The 16,606-nt window shown below is 39.1% G+C and overlaps 1 protein-coding gene across 1 annotated transcript in view; it reads left to right on the plus strand.

Annotated features, from left to right (window-relative positions):
* Positions 1-13,320, plus strand: part of FAM171A1 (family with sequence similarity 171 member A1) — a 59,861-nt gene extending 46,541 nt beyond the window's left edge. Inside the window, exons 6-8 of the mRNA XM_006031704.3 lie at positions 7,449-7,565; positions 9,773-9,887; positions 10,517-13,320. Coding sequence (XP_006031766.1) covers positions 7,449-7,565; positions 9,773-9,887; positions 10,517-12,209 — 1,925 coding nt within the window. The 3' untranslated portion in view covers positions 12,210-13,320. The remainder of the gene's footprint in view (positions 1-7,448; positions 7,566-9,772; positions 9,888-10,516) is intronic.
* Positions 13,321-16,606: the final 3,286 nt, after the last annotated feature.

The raw sequence follows: 16,606 nt of genomic DNA on the forward strand, positions 1-16,606 counted from the left end.
TATAATCTTATTAATAATAAAATGAAAATCACTAGTATAGTGAGTTTGGCTTAATTCAATCTTTGGTTAATTAAATCCACCCTCCTATTTATTCAGTCCCACAGGAAACACATCATTTGCCCTGTATGTAGCACAATTGGGTCATTTTACTTTGATTGCTTTCAGCAAGTATAATTAGATAATTCTTTAATTGGGGGGGGGTACACATGTTTTATCAATAAAGAGCACTTCTTTTTGAATGTTTCACATAGCAGAGTGCTTCATGGGGGGAAAGTGGGTTTCTTTGAGGAGAGCACTAAATTAGATTTCAGACAGAAACTGAAAAAAAATGTTGACAAAAACATGGTGACACTGAGACCAAATACTTGTGGTGTTTGGACATCTGTTATTATTGACATTGAAGGATACTACATGGCTGCATACACGCTACAGTGTGCTCTAGGCAGTCGCATGCCAAACTGTTTTGGTGGAAAGATTATATAATCAAAATAAGCAGAAGGCACTATAGTGATGATGATATGGGTTATAAATTGGTTAGATTAGGCAGATTAATACAGTGTCACCAGAATTAAAAGTTCACCCGTAGGGCTGGGTTCTGGTCTTGCATGTCAGCATGTAGCCTTGTTGAAGCAAGAGGGAGTGGAATTTTTCTCCTTTTATTCTTAAGTCATGTGTTTACCTGGGGCAGATGACCCTTTGGGACAGTCCTACTTGTGTGAGTATGCACTGAAACCAAGAAGATTTTAATATGCTTAGATTTCACTGTGAATGCATTAAAATACAGTTCGGGGTTGGGGTTTTCTTGTTTTGCTTTGTGGTTGTTGTTTTTTGTTTCTTTTAAGTAAATCAATACTGCATGAACATTTACACAATAGAACCAGCACTAAGATGTGGATCTGGGAAGCACTCACGTGAACATTGCTTTTGAAGTTAATGGGACCACTAGCATAATATTGCAAATGAAGGCTTGTCTACATAAGGAAATAGATTGTACTGGCTCCCCATCTGGAGACTAATCCCATGCTATGAGTAATTATTTTTAGTTTGCTTTGGAAGTGAAGTAAGTTAAAATCACAACAAGCATGAGCAGCTCGTGAAGAATATCTCTTGCCCTTTAAATTCAGTGTTCAAAATGTAAACGTCTTAGCTTATTTCACAACAGCCTTTCCCATATAGACTCCCATAGTTTGGCTAGGATAAGTGGTCATGTCCTTGAAAATTAGATTTAATGCAATGTAGTGTCATGTCTTTTATCTCCCTTCTTTCTGGTGCTCTGTTAAAGTCCTTATCTTATGCCTGATTTTAACTGTCCCATTGGGGGAGGAGGGGTGGCATTCTTTGATGGTGAATTTTAGGTTTATTATGGGGTTACCCTTGATAGATAATGAATATTGCTTTAATTTTTTATTATTTTTTTACCTTTTTCAGTTTAATTACTTTAATTCTTCACTTTCCTTTTAAGTGAAGTTTTTAAACCAACTGTCCAGTTTATTTCTTTTAAATACCATAGTTTCATAGTTCATAGTTTCATAGTTGGTAGGGTCGGAAGAGACCTGAGCAGATCATCAAGTCCAACCCCCTGCCATGGCAGGAAAGAATGCTGTGGGCAAATGGCCCAGGCTAGGTGGCTATCTAGCCTCCTTTTGAAGACCCCCAGGGTAGGAGTGAGCACGTCTTCCCTTGGAAGTAGGTTCCAGATCTTAGCTGCCCTGACTGTGAAGTAGTGCCTCCTGATATCTAGCCTGAATCTACTCTCAGTCAACTTATGGCTGTTATTCCTTGTTACTCCTGGTAGTGCTCGGGGGAACAGGGACTCTCCCATTGCCTGCTGGTCCCCCTTGGCCAGTTTATAGATGGCCACCAGATCCCCTCTCAGCCTCTTGTGGAGGCTGAACAGGTTCAGGTCCCGTAGCCTCCACTCGTAGGGCCTGCCTTGCTGTCCCCTGATCATGCGAGTGGCCCTCCTCTGGACCCTCTCAATGCTGGCCACATCCCTCCTGAAGTGCAGCACCCAGAACTGGACACAGTACTCCAACTGCAGCCTGACCAATGTCACATAGAAGGGGAGGATCACCTCCTTCGACCTGCTCATGGTGCATCTGTGGATGCATGACAAGGTGCGGTTAGCCTTACTGACCGCGTCCCCACATTGGCGACCCATGTTCATCTTGGAATCAACAATGACTCCAAGATCCTTTTCTGCCTCTGTGCTGACGAGAAGGGAGTTCCCCAGCCTGTAGGTATGCTGCCACCATCTTTTTGTGCTGTTACAAAACCCCACTTAGTCCAGAACACACGTACCATTGGTAAGCAAAGAGTTACAAGGAAACTCTTATGTACTCATTTGAGTCAGTATGCTACTCCCTGACTTTAATCCTGGATCAGCATTTTGGCTCCACTGAGCACTAATAGGGGAAAAAGGAGAAAGAGAAATGTACAAATTATGTATAAGCAAGAATTGTCTCTATATTTAGAAATTTTCCATGAAGCACCAGATGGTTGGTCTTTCTAGGTTAATGGCAAAAGCGAATCGGTTTAAACCATGCACTACTGACTGACTTGATAGAACTTGCTGTTCCTGCTCCAAAGATGCATTCTGACACCATGAAATCTTTTCCTGACCTATAAGACAAGAGTATTAAACAAAAATTGTTTTCATGCAATAAATTCTCCTCACGCATCAAGTGTTGAGCTTACCTTACGTACTGTGTAGCTGGTTTGAGATGATCTTTGTTCTGGGATTTTGTGATGGGAGTACATGACAATTAACTAATAATAGTCTTTATTGTCATAGCTTTTAGCCATGCAGGGGTATAAGATTCCCAACCACCACCTTAATCTTCTGCTTAGTTGCAATTCTGACTGCACATCCTACTTATATTCTGGTTTTTATATACATAAATATAAACCAGACACTGTATTGTGTGTGTGCATGTATAAATATATATATATATATATATATATATATATATATATATATATATATATATATATATAGTTGTGTATATAATTCTAATTATTATATATATTCATACACATGTACACACCCCCCCACACACAATACAATCTAGTTACTTCCTGTGCAAGCAAGTGGCTAGAAGGGGTAAGCAGTGGGATGTGTCCTTGCTCAGTAGACCCTCAGCCTTTTCCCTCCCAGCCAAGATCAGGTATCTGAGCGCATGAGCTGCTCTGTGAAAAACAGTAACATAACTCCACATCCAAGAATGTGAGGAGCAGGGTTTTGGTGTTAAGTTGTGACCAGTAAGCGTTCTGGAAAACAGCCAACTGTTGGCAAAAACAGGTAAGCAAGCTAAGTGGACAAGCAGAAAGGCCTTCACACTCAGATCTGTCATTCGTTTTCTCAGCAAATACACAGCTCCTCTGTGCTGATAACGTACTAACAATCTGAGTCTCTGCCTATTTTACAGGATGACAGCTGAGCTTTTTCCCAGTGATAAGAGTATAGCCTCTGTTAGCTTCTTGATCTCTTCATTATGCAGGCACATACTTACTAAGTGAAAGAGCTTTTAAAGATGCATTATAAGGATTATAATAATTGTTTGTTCAAATGCAGTGTATAGCAGAGCAAAGCCAGCTGGATACAAGATTCCCTTAGTAAATAATTGCAGTAACAAGTCCCATCTAAATGTATTGTCTATAAGTAGCAGTTGGCCAAGCTACAAGGGTGGAGGGGTGTGTGTGTGTGTCTGTGTGCACATTTAAGTATCATATTTCTTAAGGGCTAGGGACAGAAGTTACACAGAAACTGGTTTAAGTGATCAGAAACTGGTTTAAACCTGTAACAGGACAGAAGTTCAATGCACATAAACCAGTTTCAAAATGACTGAAACTGGTTTAAGATAAACCTGGTTGAATGTAGTATCAGACTTAACAGATTTGGGTCAAACCGGTTTATGAAACTTCTGCCCCAGACCAATTCCTGGTTCAAGTTAAATCAGCGTCCCCCAGCATCCCAGCATGCTTTCCAGCCCTGGGCTGAGCTGTGCTGTCTGCTCCAGCAGAGAAGGGTTGGGGGTGAAGGGGAGGCAGGGACTGCCCTCCCCAAGCAAACTCTAGCTGGAGTCTGGAGGCAGGAGGGGGGGGTGTTAAACAGAGCTGCTTTGCTCTGCTTAACTTAGCGTGCAGTGTGACTGTGAGCTACAAATCCAGAGGCACCTGGAAGCAGGAAGAAGTGCTGAGCAACCCTGCACAGTCCTACTGCTGTGATCCTGGGCTGCAAATCCCAGAGACCTCAGGGGCAGCAGAAAGATGATGCAAACACACAGCCCATGCTGGCTGCGTGCCAGAGAGCCATGCTCTTGTGCCCCCAGCTTCTGGCCTGAGTCACTGCAGGCATGTGGCTACAAAAAGTAAATGTTTGTTCACTTGTTAGTTAGTTTAATCTCTGCAGGTAAGACCAATTTCCAAAGACTGAATTGATTCAGCCTCGGGCTTTTTCACTGTCTGTACTTTTAAGAAGGCTTGGATTACAGAGAAAATTGACTTACCACCGCCACCTTCACTACCACTTGATTTCTTTACCCTGATTGCTAACTTAAACCTCTTAGAGCTTTAACAAAGTCTTCAGCTTTTTTTCTTTCTTAAAAAAAAAGCTGTAAATGGGAGCTTAAGCCGTGAGCAGTGTCATGACAAATGGTCATTTCAATGACAGCCTAGTGGCCACTGTACCAAACAAGTAGTAGAGCAAAGATGTTCCTTGCAAGATTGTAGGTCATTTTCTCAGCTTTGCATTCAAGACCATTAGTTGTGGGTATATTTCTGTTTAGGGGATGTAACATGATGTAAAATGTGGAGGGAAAATGGCAGCCTTAAGCAGTCTGGGTTTGTTTTATTCCTAGGGTCTACATTTAAAAAAAAAAATGAAAATATGCTGTTACTTTGTGCAAGTTACTTAAATCTCTTTTGGCCTCTTATGTTATATCCCCATTTTGTGGGGTGTTCTGGAGATGAAGCCATTGCTATACTGCAGTGACCAGATACAGTGTTGGAGGGTGCCATGTAAAAACCTAGATAGGTTAATGTGTGTTAAAATGACCCAATGCATGGAATGACAATTTTTTTGCTGTTGGATACTTACCAAATAGGAAATACGTCCTTCTCCCCTCCCCAGATATTAAATGTGACAAGTTTAAATGAGGAGTCATTGATTGTATTTCTCTACATGTAGCAACTTTCTTTAATACTACAATGCTGTCAGGTGCAAGAGACTTCCCAAGCTTTCACAAAATTCATATGAACTTAGTTGTTGTTCAAAAGAGATGGTTTACCAAAAAAATATTTAGTTAAAAATTGAATTTCAAAACAGTCTCTTTGAAAGAAGTCTTTCTTCTTATACTTGTGTAATTTGAACATGTGAATAATATAAGAAATACAGAGGAAGTAGGAAATTATAAAGAATTTAGTGGTATTGCATATAACTAATAAAGTATTTCACTGTCAGTTTCAAATTTGCAGCATTCTTCTTTTCTCTCCTCCAACTTCTTAGATTCATTAGTGACACCATTTCCTTTAGTGGGGCAAGTCACAATAGTGATAATATATATCCCTTTACAAAAAGGCATTTAAAATGGGTCAAGTAAATTCAGTCTTTCATCTTCTCCATCATATCAGAAATTAATAACTAGCCTTCAAGCACATGAAGGTGTTTATCTGCTGAAGCAGATGAGATACTGTGTTCTAGTAATCTTCTGGTGGTAGCTAAAGTGTGTGAAGAACTGCAGCTGATTAGTTTTTACTTGTGGCTCCCACTGGTGGCAGAAGAACAGAACTGCTAGATCAACATATACTTGAAAATGTCTTGTGTAAAATGCCTTGTGTTTAAAGGAGCATTTTAGAATTGTCCCAAAGATGTAAAAGCATCTTTATTGGCTGCAAAAATTATTTTGAAGGAATCTACTTTTGTATCCAGCACAACATAACACTTACCCCCTTTGCTTCTAATTGCCTTGCAGAAGCTTGAAAATATTGCATTGCAATGTTGTAATTTTAAATCCTTCACAGCACCAATCCAATTTTCTTTTAGGGAAAGTATGCAGGAGGGCTGTTACCAGAATTTGGAGGTGCTGTCTTGGATCAAAGAGAGGAACAGTTGTTTTGGTGGAGGGGAGAGGGAAGGTCTTAATGTATAACAAAGTTCAAATAATTTGCCTGTTTCAAAGCTTTTGCATAAGCGTGCATTGCTCTCTCTTTGCCTACTGAAAAAAAAACCCAGATTTTTTTAAAGAACAAAATCCTTAAATTTTTCAGGCTGAAAATTTGACTTTGAAATTAACACTTGCTTAAGAATTTATTTTGGATTCTAAATACCAGTTTAAAATATCTGTAACATTTCTCTTGAGAAAGTATGTTTCTTTAAGTAGTGGGGGTGGAGAATCACATTCTACCAAATCAAGTCAAGTCAGTCTCAAGACCACTGTGACCGCTGGGACACCTTAGATGCTGTAACAACCCTCCTCCCCAACTTTGCCCTGTGTTTAGCTAGCTTTCTGCACTCGGTCAGTTGAAGCCCTGTCCAGTCCTTAATATTGGTTCCCCAGCTCTTCTTAGATCTACTTCTTTTTCTCTTTTGCTCCACTGTGCCCTGCATTATGATGTTGGCAAGGGTGTCCAGCCTTCTCGTGATGTGTCCAAACCATTGCAGCTTCTTTCGTCATACAACTTCCAACAACAGTTTGTAGGTTCCAGTTTCTGGACTGATTTACTGCTTGATATACTCATTGGTTCGGTGATCAGTGTACGAGATACACAGCAGTCTCCTAAAGCAGCACATTTCAAATGCCTCAGTTCAGTTCTCTAACGTCTTATTAAGCATCCATGCCTCACAGGAAAATAAACCAGATAAACACTATTTAATAAGCTGTCTACTCTGACTGACCAAAAAACCATTAATATTTGTTTTCAATGACCGGAATAATTTTAGTCTTTAGAGGGTTGTGTTGTATGCTGAATACATAGGTGCATATGTCCATATTCTTTAGAAATCTTTACTGCCATAGAAATTTTGAGATCTGCTATAGTTCTACAATGCATTTTTTAATGTGAATTCCAAAAGAGATATTGTTAATTCAAACAATGTATGTAAAGCCCCTGGATATTAGCTTTTGGAATACTCAAACAAAAGGAATCCAAGGTAGTAACCATTGGTATTCACAACCTTTTAGATGCTTTAATTATTTTTCTTCATTTCAAACAGCTGCTTCTTTTTTTTAAAAGTATAAAGCTCCTCAAATGACCACAGGGATGACTCCTACTTTGAAAGAAGTGCCAAAAATCCATGTAAGGCCTGCAAGTCCCCCTATAACCTCATCGGGATTGTATGATGTGCAAGTTACTGGATGGACTCAGTGATAAATCTTGTCACAATTTATCTTTTGCCTGTATGTAATGATGTGTAAACAATGTCCTATTCTGAACATTGTGTTTTACAGGGACATGGCTGAAGAGTAGTTTAGGCCTTGTACAACAAGATGGAAATCAGCTGACTTGGACATACATTGCACCACAGTTGGGTTATTGGGTTGCAGCCATGTCTCCTACTATCCCAGGTGAGATTAATTTAATCTTATTAATGTATTCAGTAAAAGATATCAACTTATTTATATTTTTCATATAAAATATAAATATATATATAAGACCTCATCTGAGATGTCACAGCTTAATGAAAAATAGATTATTCAAAAGTATGTTTGCAAAGAAAGGGTTACATTTTTTAGAGGAGGGGACCTTGTACTTGAACACAAATATTCTTGTTTTGAGAATTCAGAACCTTCATACAACTTAAATAAGTAAGTTTTTAGTACAGTAACCCTTGCTGTGATGTCATCTATGTCATCATTATCAACTAAATGTTGCTGGTAAGTGAGGGAAATAATAACATTGATTTAGTTTGAGTTCCAGCAGTTATGCACACATCCAGTTTTCACCTGAAACTAATAGTCCTAGGTTGGATGCTAATTAATGGGTTTTTTCATTAGTTTATCAAACGTTTAATTTCTTTGGGCACCTGCTATAATCTCAGTGACTTCATTAAACTTACACCAAGCACAGGGTTAGGGTGGAAGTTGACCCTAAACAAGTAAAGAACTAGTGTCTGAAACAGCCTAATTCACCATTTAGGCTGAATTGGTAGCCTTTCCTTTGCAGATTCATCAGTTGACATCCAGGAGGATTTTTAAATAATTTAGGAATCAGTGGGAGCCATCTGTTGCTTGTACTTATATTCCTTTTAAACTGTAAACATTGCAGCTTGATTTCAACACCCCTCCCCCCACCATGCTAGTTTAGCTCACTAGCAGAGTTGCCCTGCCGTGTATAATCAGAGGCCCTTCTGTTTAAATCAAGTGCAAGGCACCTCTTCTGAGATTTCATTTATTTAAGTTTTTGATCAACTTGAAAACAAAGGTAGCCTGACTGAAACTCCCTCGCCCTGACTATGCAAATAAACTGAGCTCTGTCTGTCAAACAAAGCAACCTGCGCTGCAGGGATTTCTTCTTTGTATGTTTTTCTGTAGTTTCCACAAACCTTCCTGGTGGCTCTCTTTCCTTTTAAGTTTTTGTTCAAGCTTATGCTACCAAAATAAAATTGCTGAAACATGCAGCTGTCTCAGTGCTGAACAAGGCTCAGTTGCAGGTGTAGATAAAGACAAACTGTATCTTTAATTCAAAGTAATCTGCCAAAAGTAATCGTGCCTTTAAAAAGGCAACAACTGTGAACCAGATGTTGCTCTGATGCATCTCTTTGATTTTTAATAAGAGTTTCACCACTTGTAATTTTGATCCCTTATTTAACATATTTTGCAACATCGGTTTGTGCTCGTCTTTAAACATTTTACTTTAGAGCCAAGTTCTGTTTATATTCTGAATTGCCTTCCTGTCAGAGCCTCCGTCAAGATTTCTCAAACTTTGTCATGATAGGCACCATGGTTTACTAGAGATTCTAATAACCATCTCCCTTCTTATCCACATAAGTCTGTTGCAACTGTATTGTATACAAATACTAGATATATTTAGTAGTAGTAGTATACAGACCACAGTATAGGATTATCTTTCATGTTGTCTAATGCGACAGGCCAGATTCTGCATTTTACTACACCACCTTGCCTGAAAAGAAAAATTGGGCCTGTATGTCATACTGTGGTAAGGATATACCATGAGTGAATTGGTACATGTGCAAAACCTATGTGCATTTGTGTGTTTCTGTGAATAAAGATTGCACTGACCATTCTAAAAAAAAACAAAAAAAACCAAACCAACAACATTATTAAATTAAGGACCTGCCTTTCAAAGATGCTAAAGATCTACAGCTTCTCTTGACTTAAACTGGAAATTTGAACACCTATCTTCTCTAAAAAAAGATGTGCCATATCTACAGCTTATTGCAAGGTGATAAAATTGTGGGTAAAAAGAAATCTGAATAGGCAAACAAGGGTCAGCAGCAATTCTGCTCCATGCACACCTCTCTGAGAACTTTGCAGTGGCTTCTCTACCCCAACTGTGGCTTGGCAATTGAGCCATAAAACATGTTCCTTTTGGAACCGGGCAAATTTCCACAGAATAATCAATTGGCATTGTAGCCCTCTCCACAATATTCCCCCCTCTCATACAGCGCAAGAGATGGGAGAGCATCTAAAAAGAGAGTTATTTGTTTATCATCTTGAAAGCAAGGGAGCAGTTGTCTTCATTTGAAGCTTAAAATGCCTCACTTTGTTGAAAGGTTGTCACAAGTCTAAATTCTTTTTTTTTGGCCTTCTAGGTCCCATTGTAACACAGGACATTACCAGCTATCACACAGTGTTTCTTTTGGCAATTTTAGGAGGGATGGCTCTCATTCTTCTGGTTTTGTTCTGTCTCCTTTTGTATTATTGCAGGTAATGTTTACTGTTTTGATGATTCGTTTCACATTGAAAATGTAAGCATCCCTAATCTTTCAATAATGACATTATTCATTCTCTGTTTCACATTTAAATACATGCACGCGCGCACACACACACACACACACCTTGATTTGAACTTCAAAATAAATGACATGGTAAGACAGTCCCTAGCTGCATACAGCACAAGTTGTTTTCCCCGGGTCTATTAAGTGGGGAGTTGTAAATTATACAGTCCCATAATTCACACAGTTAAGTTCTCCATACAGAATTAAACCTTGAAACCTTACATTAAAAAGAAGACAGTGCAACTTGAGTCTTAAATCCATTTGTTTCAGTGCTGCATGGATGTTTTCAACAATTTTTGTTTTAAAATGCTCAACTTTTATTTAATGAACATGCATCACTGACTTGAAGTTTGCATCTTCCAGGCACTTGCTCCAGTTTAATATTATTCATTCAGGAGGTTTCCCAAATTCTTGTTTACTTTTATTCTTTATGTTTAACTGTTGTTGCTAAAGAGTTGAGCTTTCAATTGCTGCTTGAAAAGCTTTTATTGTTGCACACTCATTGGTCTTGTATGTACATTAGTTATAAACATAGAAATTTTTTATGGCTTATTGCAGGAGGAAATGTATAAAACCACGTCAGCACCATAAGAAATTGCAGCTTTCCACAGCACTGGATGGTTCTAAGAAGGATCAATCAACCTCCATGTCCCACATCAACTTAATATTTTCCCGACGGGAGTCAGAATTTCCTGGAGGCATGTCTGGTGCCAGCAATGGACACACCGAAACGTCAGGCACCAAGGAGTTAATAAGTGCTGTCCACATGGAAATGGTGTCTTCTAGTGGAGAAGCAGATATGCATACACCTATGCTCAAACATTCATACAGTACTTCCCAGGAATTTAGTTCCCGAGAAGAACTTCTTTCAGATGAGAAAGACAAGAGCAGAATCTCCTTGGCGAACCTGAATCCTAGTGGGACTTTAATAAAAGACTATCAGAAATCAGCAGATACTTTTCCTTTAAAAACAAGAAAATCTACAGAAATACCAGAGGGCTATGAGTCTCCTATCAAAGAAGATTTCAGGAGAAGTTACAATGCTATGCTGTCTCAGCCTTTATTTGAAAAGCAAGAGAGAGAGATTCAAGTATCCCTAAACCACATTTCTACAGGAAGTAAATACAATATTCAGGAACAAATATACCCTACAACTTCAGCCCCTGAAAAAGAACTGCTGGACTGCAGACCAACTGAATGTATGATGTCTCGGTCTGTTGATCATCTTGAACGACCTACATCTTTTCCTCGACCAGGTCAGTTGATCTGCTGCAATTCTGTTGATCAAGTCAATGACAGTGTTTACAGAAAAGTGTTGCCTGCATTGGTCATCCCAGGTCATTACATGAAATTACCAGGAGAACACCCTTTCATTAGTCAACCACTGGTTGTCCCTACTGACCAGCAAATTGATATAGAAAGACTGCAGGCTGAGCTTTCCAACCCTCATGCACAGCTTTTTCCACATCCTCCCCAACAGATACAATCCCAACAGTTATCATCACAAGCAATATCTCAACAACATTTGCAAGATGCAGGTGCAGCTGAGTGGAGTCCACAGAATGCTTCCATGTCAGAGTCTATATCCATTCCTGCCTCACTTAATGATGCATCTTTGGCTCAGATGAATAGTGAAGTGCAGCTTCTCACAGAAAAAGCTTTGATGGAGCTTGGAGGTGGAAAGCCACTGCCTCATCCTCGAGCATGGTTTGTTTCTCTTGATGGACGTTCAAATGCTCACGTTAGACATTCATACATTGATCTCCAAAGAGCTGGAAGGAATGGAAGTAATGATGCCAGTTTGGATTCTGGTGTTGACATGAATGAACCCAAATCTGCCCGAAAGGGAAGAGTAGATCATTTACCCATTCAGCAGATTCACCAGCCAGTGCAGGAACACCAGCAAAGAGAACAGAAAGTGTCAGATAGTACAGCTTACACACAGCTTGTGTATTTGGATGATATGGACCAAAGTGGCAGTGAATGTGGAACAGCAGTTTGCAGCCCCGAGGACAGCACTCTAAGATGCCTATTGGATGGGGCTAGTAAAAGAAGTGTCCAGTTGCCCAGCCTGCAGGAGGAAACAACAAAAAGAACTGTAGAAATGCAACCAGAGCCATTAACTAGCCCTGAACATGGGGCATCTGTCCATGATGACGATGATGATGAGGATGACGACCAAGGAGAAGATAAAAAGAGTCCTTGGCAGAAACGAGAGGAGAGACCACTGATGGCTTTCAATATAAAATAAGCTATTGAAAAAAATCTGCTTTTCAGTGGACTATAATTGCCAAATATTCTTTCTGTGGAAGTGCTTGATTGTGGAAGAAAAAAGAAGAAAAAAAAAAAACTGTGGTGGGCAGCATTTGACAGAACTTAAAATGCATTACTGTGTAAATGTTAGAGAGTTAAAATCGTTATTCTGACTTAATGGATGCCTCCAGTGAGATAGCTGAAAGAAAAAAGTGTGATTGTTAATCCATTTACTTGATATTAGTCATCAAGGATGTTGAAAATACTGACAAATTGTTTTGGCTGGTTTATGACCTCAGTCTCCTTTCCAGTGGGAGCTCGTGAAACTTTGTTATGTTTTCTTAAGCCAATTTTATCTTGATAATGCTACTGAAAAAGTACCTAAAAACAGAAGTGTGACACTTAGTGTCTAAAATTATGCATTATCTCAATGGAAGGCTATGCATTGCTGCTCTTTAGTAATATTTTGCTTATACTATGCTTTTCTTATTTTTACAAGTTGGTTGTAAACATTTTATGTCATTATTATAATCTGTTCAGCAATTTGTCTTAATGTAAAACTGCAGGAAACTTGAGTAGCATCCCTTGGTATCAAAGCCTTTTTATGAAACCAAACTGAACTTTGTGTCAACTAGGAGTCCTCCGATTCTGGTCCCATTAACTCAAAGTGCCTTTTTTACAGTAACAATGAAGAGTCCCTTCTTTTGCTAACTCCTTTTAATTGACCCTGTTTGGATTTTATAAATATATGAAATTATACCTTTTCTTTTAAAGTGCATGCCAAGTGTCCCATTTGTGCTAAGCATTTCTCATTTCAATACGGTGTATTCAGTAGCTATCACGTGTACTGTGGATTCTTGTTTAGCCAAGGTAGACTTAGAGGACATTTTCATGACCCAAAATAGCCAAGAAGATAGTGTCATTGACTGTATATATGGTTACTATTCTCTAGAATCTTATGAGCTAAGCTTGCTCACGTAATGTGGATGATGGGCCGAGTAAGTGGACTGAATGTGTCTAAAACATTTTGAAGAAAAAAAATTATGTACTATCCAAAAGTGCCAGAGTTATTCTTCTGTGGTTTCTCCATACAGAGCTGCTTGGTTATCCAAAAATTATAAATAAAAATAAACTTAAAAAAAAAAATAGCTTTGTGGATTGTTTATTTCCTGCTGTTGAGTGTCTTTACCTTGTGTGTACATATAAGTTACTAGGTAAAATGATTTTGGTTCACTTTTTGCTGTGCAAACATCCATCTATATGATTCATTACATGCATTCAAAAGAATATATCATTGCTAAAGATTAATTAAGTCCATATTTACCCAGGACTCCCCCTCTTCCCACCCCTAATCCCCTGTTCAGGAAACCTCTATCCCAAAAGCACTTAACAATCATAGGAAAGTAAGGCTGGAAAGGATCACATAAAGTCATCTAGTCCAGCTCCCTACTCAAGGCAGGATCATCCCTGACTAAACCATCCCAGCCAAGGATGAAAATGCCACAGTTTCTCTAGGTATAGAGCACTGATATCCATAGGAGTGAAAGCCTGGCCTTACTGAAGTCAATGGGAGTCTTGAAGTCAGTGGGGCCAGATTTTTCTCTAAGGGGTGTCAAATATATGGCCTGCAGTGCCACCCCTGGGTCTGAGTTAACCCAGGTGGCATGTGCCAGACCAGCCACACATGCAGGACCCAAAAAGCATGCTGCATGCAGTGCCATTTTCAGAATCTGTATTACACACAGTGCCTGCCCCAGTTACGGACATGCATAGGGTGCCTGGGTAGAGAGGGTGCCATGTGCAGCACTGCTCCTGGACCAGTGAGGAGCAAGTGCCGGTGCACCATGCATCTTGGACTGGCATAGAGATGGGGACCATGGGTCTGGACCAGCCAATGAATCGGCTACATGCCATTCACCTGGCCCACAGGGCCAGATGAGTTGTTTACCCTGCTCTAAGACACTGGAATGTACTTAAAGTTAAGCATGTGCTTAGTTGTCCTGCTGTATTGGGAACTAAGGATGATTGTGGACGTGCAGTAAAGCTGCTCTGACATGCTGTAATTACAGCGCAGATGCACTCCAGCAGTCTCCACATCTCATGTATTCAGCATCCCCATGCTTCAAAATTGGCAGCAGAGGCACTTTAACTAAATCTTATTGAACAAGCTTTAAAGTGCCCCCGCCACCATTTTGAAATACAGAACGGTGAATGTACAAGACACTGCAGGTGCTTTAATTAGAGTGGATCTCAGAGCCACTCTAATAAAGTGCCTCCCCCTACCCCCCCCCCGGAGCACAAGTAAAGATGCCATAAGGTTAGTGATAGAAAAACTAGAGATCCTCCACTTTTGTGTATGGACTTGAAATATTTGGTTTGTTGTATTTTGTTCAATTATTCAAACAGTATTAGCAGCAACTCTGGTGAAGTTGCTCATTATGTAATTCCCATCTTAGACAGAAAGGAACGAAGGTACAAAGACAAAGTGACTTGCCAGTAGGCCAGTGACAAAGCTTGAACAGAACCCAAATCTCTAGAGTCCCAATTCAGTGTTTGAACCAGTAGGACCCACTCCATCGTGTGAGTCAAGTCAGGAGATGAGAGAAAAGATTTCCGATACAGGATATTATACAGGGAGTATACAGCACATTAAATATTTAAATGAATATGTTAAGTGCTAACTAATGATTTATTATTATTTAATCCCATTCTAAGTGCATCCTCCTCCCTTTTAAGTATGTGTGTTTTTGCCACTGACAGTACCAAAAAAGGGGCCTATGTGATCTATTTTGTGGTGCCTGGTCACAAATTCAGAACAGGTCTGTTTTAAATAAAGGGGCACTTACTGGGTATCTAAACCTATTATAATAGCTGAATTAATAATTTAAATATTTAAAAAAACATATTTTAATTATACAAACATTAAAACTTACTAAAAGCATTGCAGTAATTTATTTTAAGCTCTTTTCCTTAAATTTTGGTCAAATTTGTGTTTAATTGGATTTAATTATTTAAATTTTATTTTCAGATTCCATTATAATATCTTGTAAAGGTAGAGACAAGCAATATTATATTAAGTTGAAGCAGTTTTTCTATAATTGACTTTAAATTTATGTTCCTTTTTTACATTTTGTGGTGATGATGAAACATAATAAGGTAGGGTCCTGATATTATACTGAATGCAAATTTTATTTAAAAGAAAACTAAAGCAAGCTGGATATTTTGCAGTTTTGGGACTCTTAAAAAATACCACATAGATTAGGGATGGTTTTATTGTCAAACCCTCATTTCATGGTAATAAAAAATAGTTTGATTCTGACTCTTAGAATATGTAACTTGCAAAATGGGAGTTTCTATCTAAGGTGCCAGAGTGATATAATAAGCAAAATTAAAAAAGAGTATTGCAAGCAGGGTGACAGGTTAGGTCCTTGGGAACACTTGACTGTCAGAGTGGTTGTTACAAAAAGTTAGTTTTTCAGCACAATCTCCCAGCCAAGTGACATCAGCTTTGCGTAACTCACTTAGTAGAAAGGAAGTCCTGGGTTTGATCTATGCTCCTGAGATTTTGTTTTTTATCTAATTACTATTTAATTGGAAATGTATAAACAGAAATGGAAGCAAGGATCAAAATCAGGGACTTGCCGTCTCAGAATAGTGTCCTAAAACCATTAGACGACAGAATCGGGCTCTTTCCTTCTGGTCCCATGAATTTTTCATTTCTTTCTATAGATTGGCAAAAGTATAGTGGAGAGTGCCCTATTCCAGCCTAAAGTTGCAGCATTCTCCTGGGAAGCGCAAGGTGTGATTTTCAACCCCCTCAGCATGGGATATATAATTCCACTTCCCATACAACTGCTCTAACCATAATTCTGTTACATGAAATGGGGAGGAACCACCACCTCATTTCAGGAGCTCCCCCCTTCCCCACCCCCAGCTGCAGCTAGCCTGAGCCCGTACTCAGGCAACCCTGCAGTCCTCTGCGCTGCCACTGCTGCCCCGCCCCACTGAGCAGCCCAGATGCTGCAGAGCCTGGGTACAGGCTTCCAAACTATGCGTGTGATTAACGCATTAATAAAAATTAACTCAGGAACCAATTAATACATTAATTGCACATGTTAACTGCAATTCATTGACAGCTCTAATTTTAACCTCACATTTTATATATTATAAATTTTAGCCTCAGCTCCCATTTCTTTAACATTGTAACATACCCTGCCTTGATTTCTCTAAAATTAATCATGAGAGGATGTCAAATTGCCTTATTAATTATTATTTGTATTTTCAGATTCCTGTTATGGTAGATACTCTATACACACAAAACACAGATGCCCAAGGTGCTTACAATCTAAGTCCATCTGCAAAGTTACTGCTACATAGTCACACCATGGTCTGTAA

This window comes from Alligator sinensis, unplaced genomic scaffold (genome assembly GCF_000455745.1).
Source record: "Alligator sinensis unplaced genomic scaffold, ASM45574v1 scaffold114_1, whole genome shotgun sequence".
In the NCBI taxonomy this organism is placed as follows: Eukaryota; Metazoa; Chordata; order Crocodylia; family Alligatoridae; genus Alligator; species Alligator sinensis.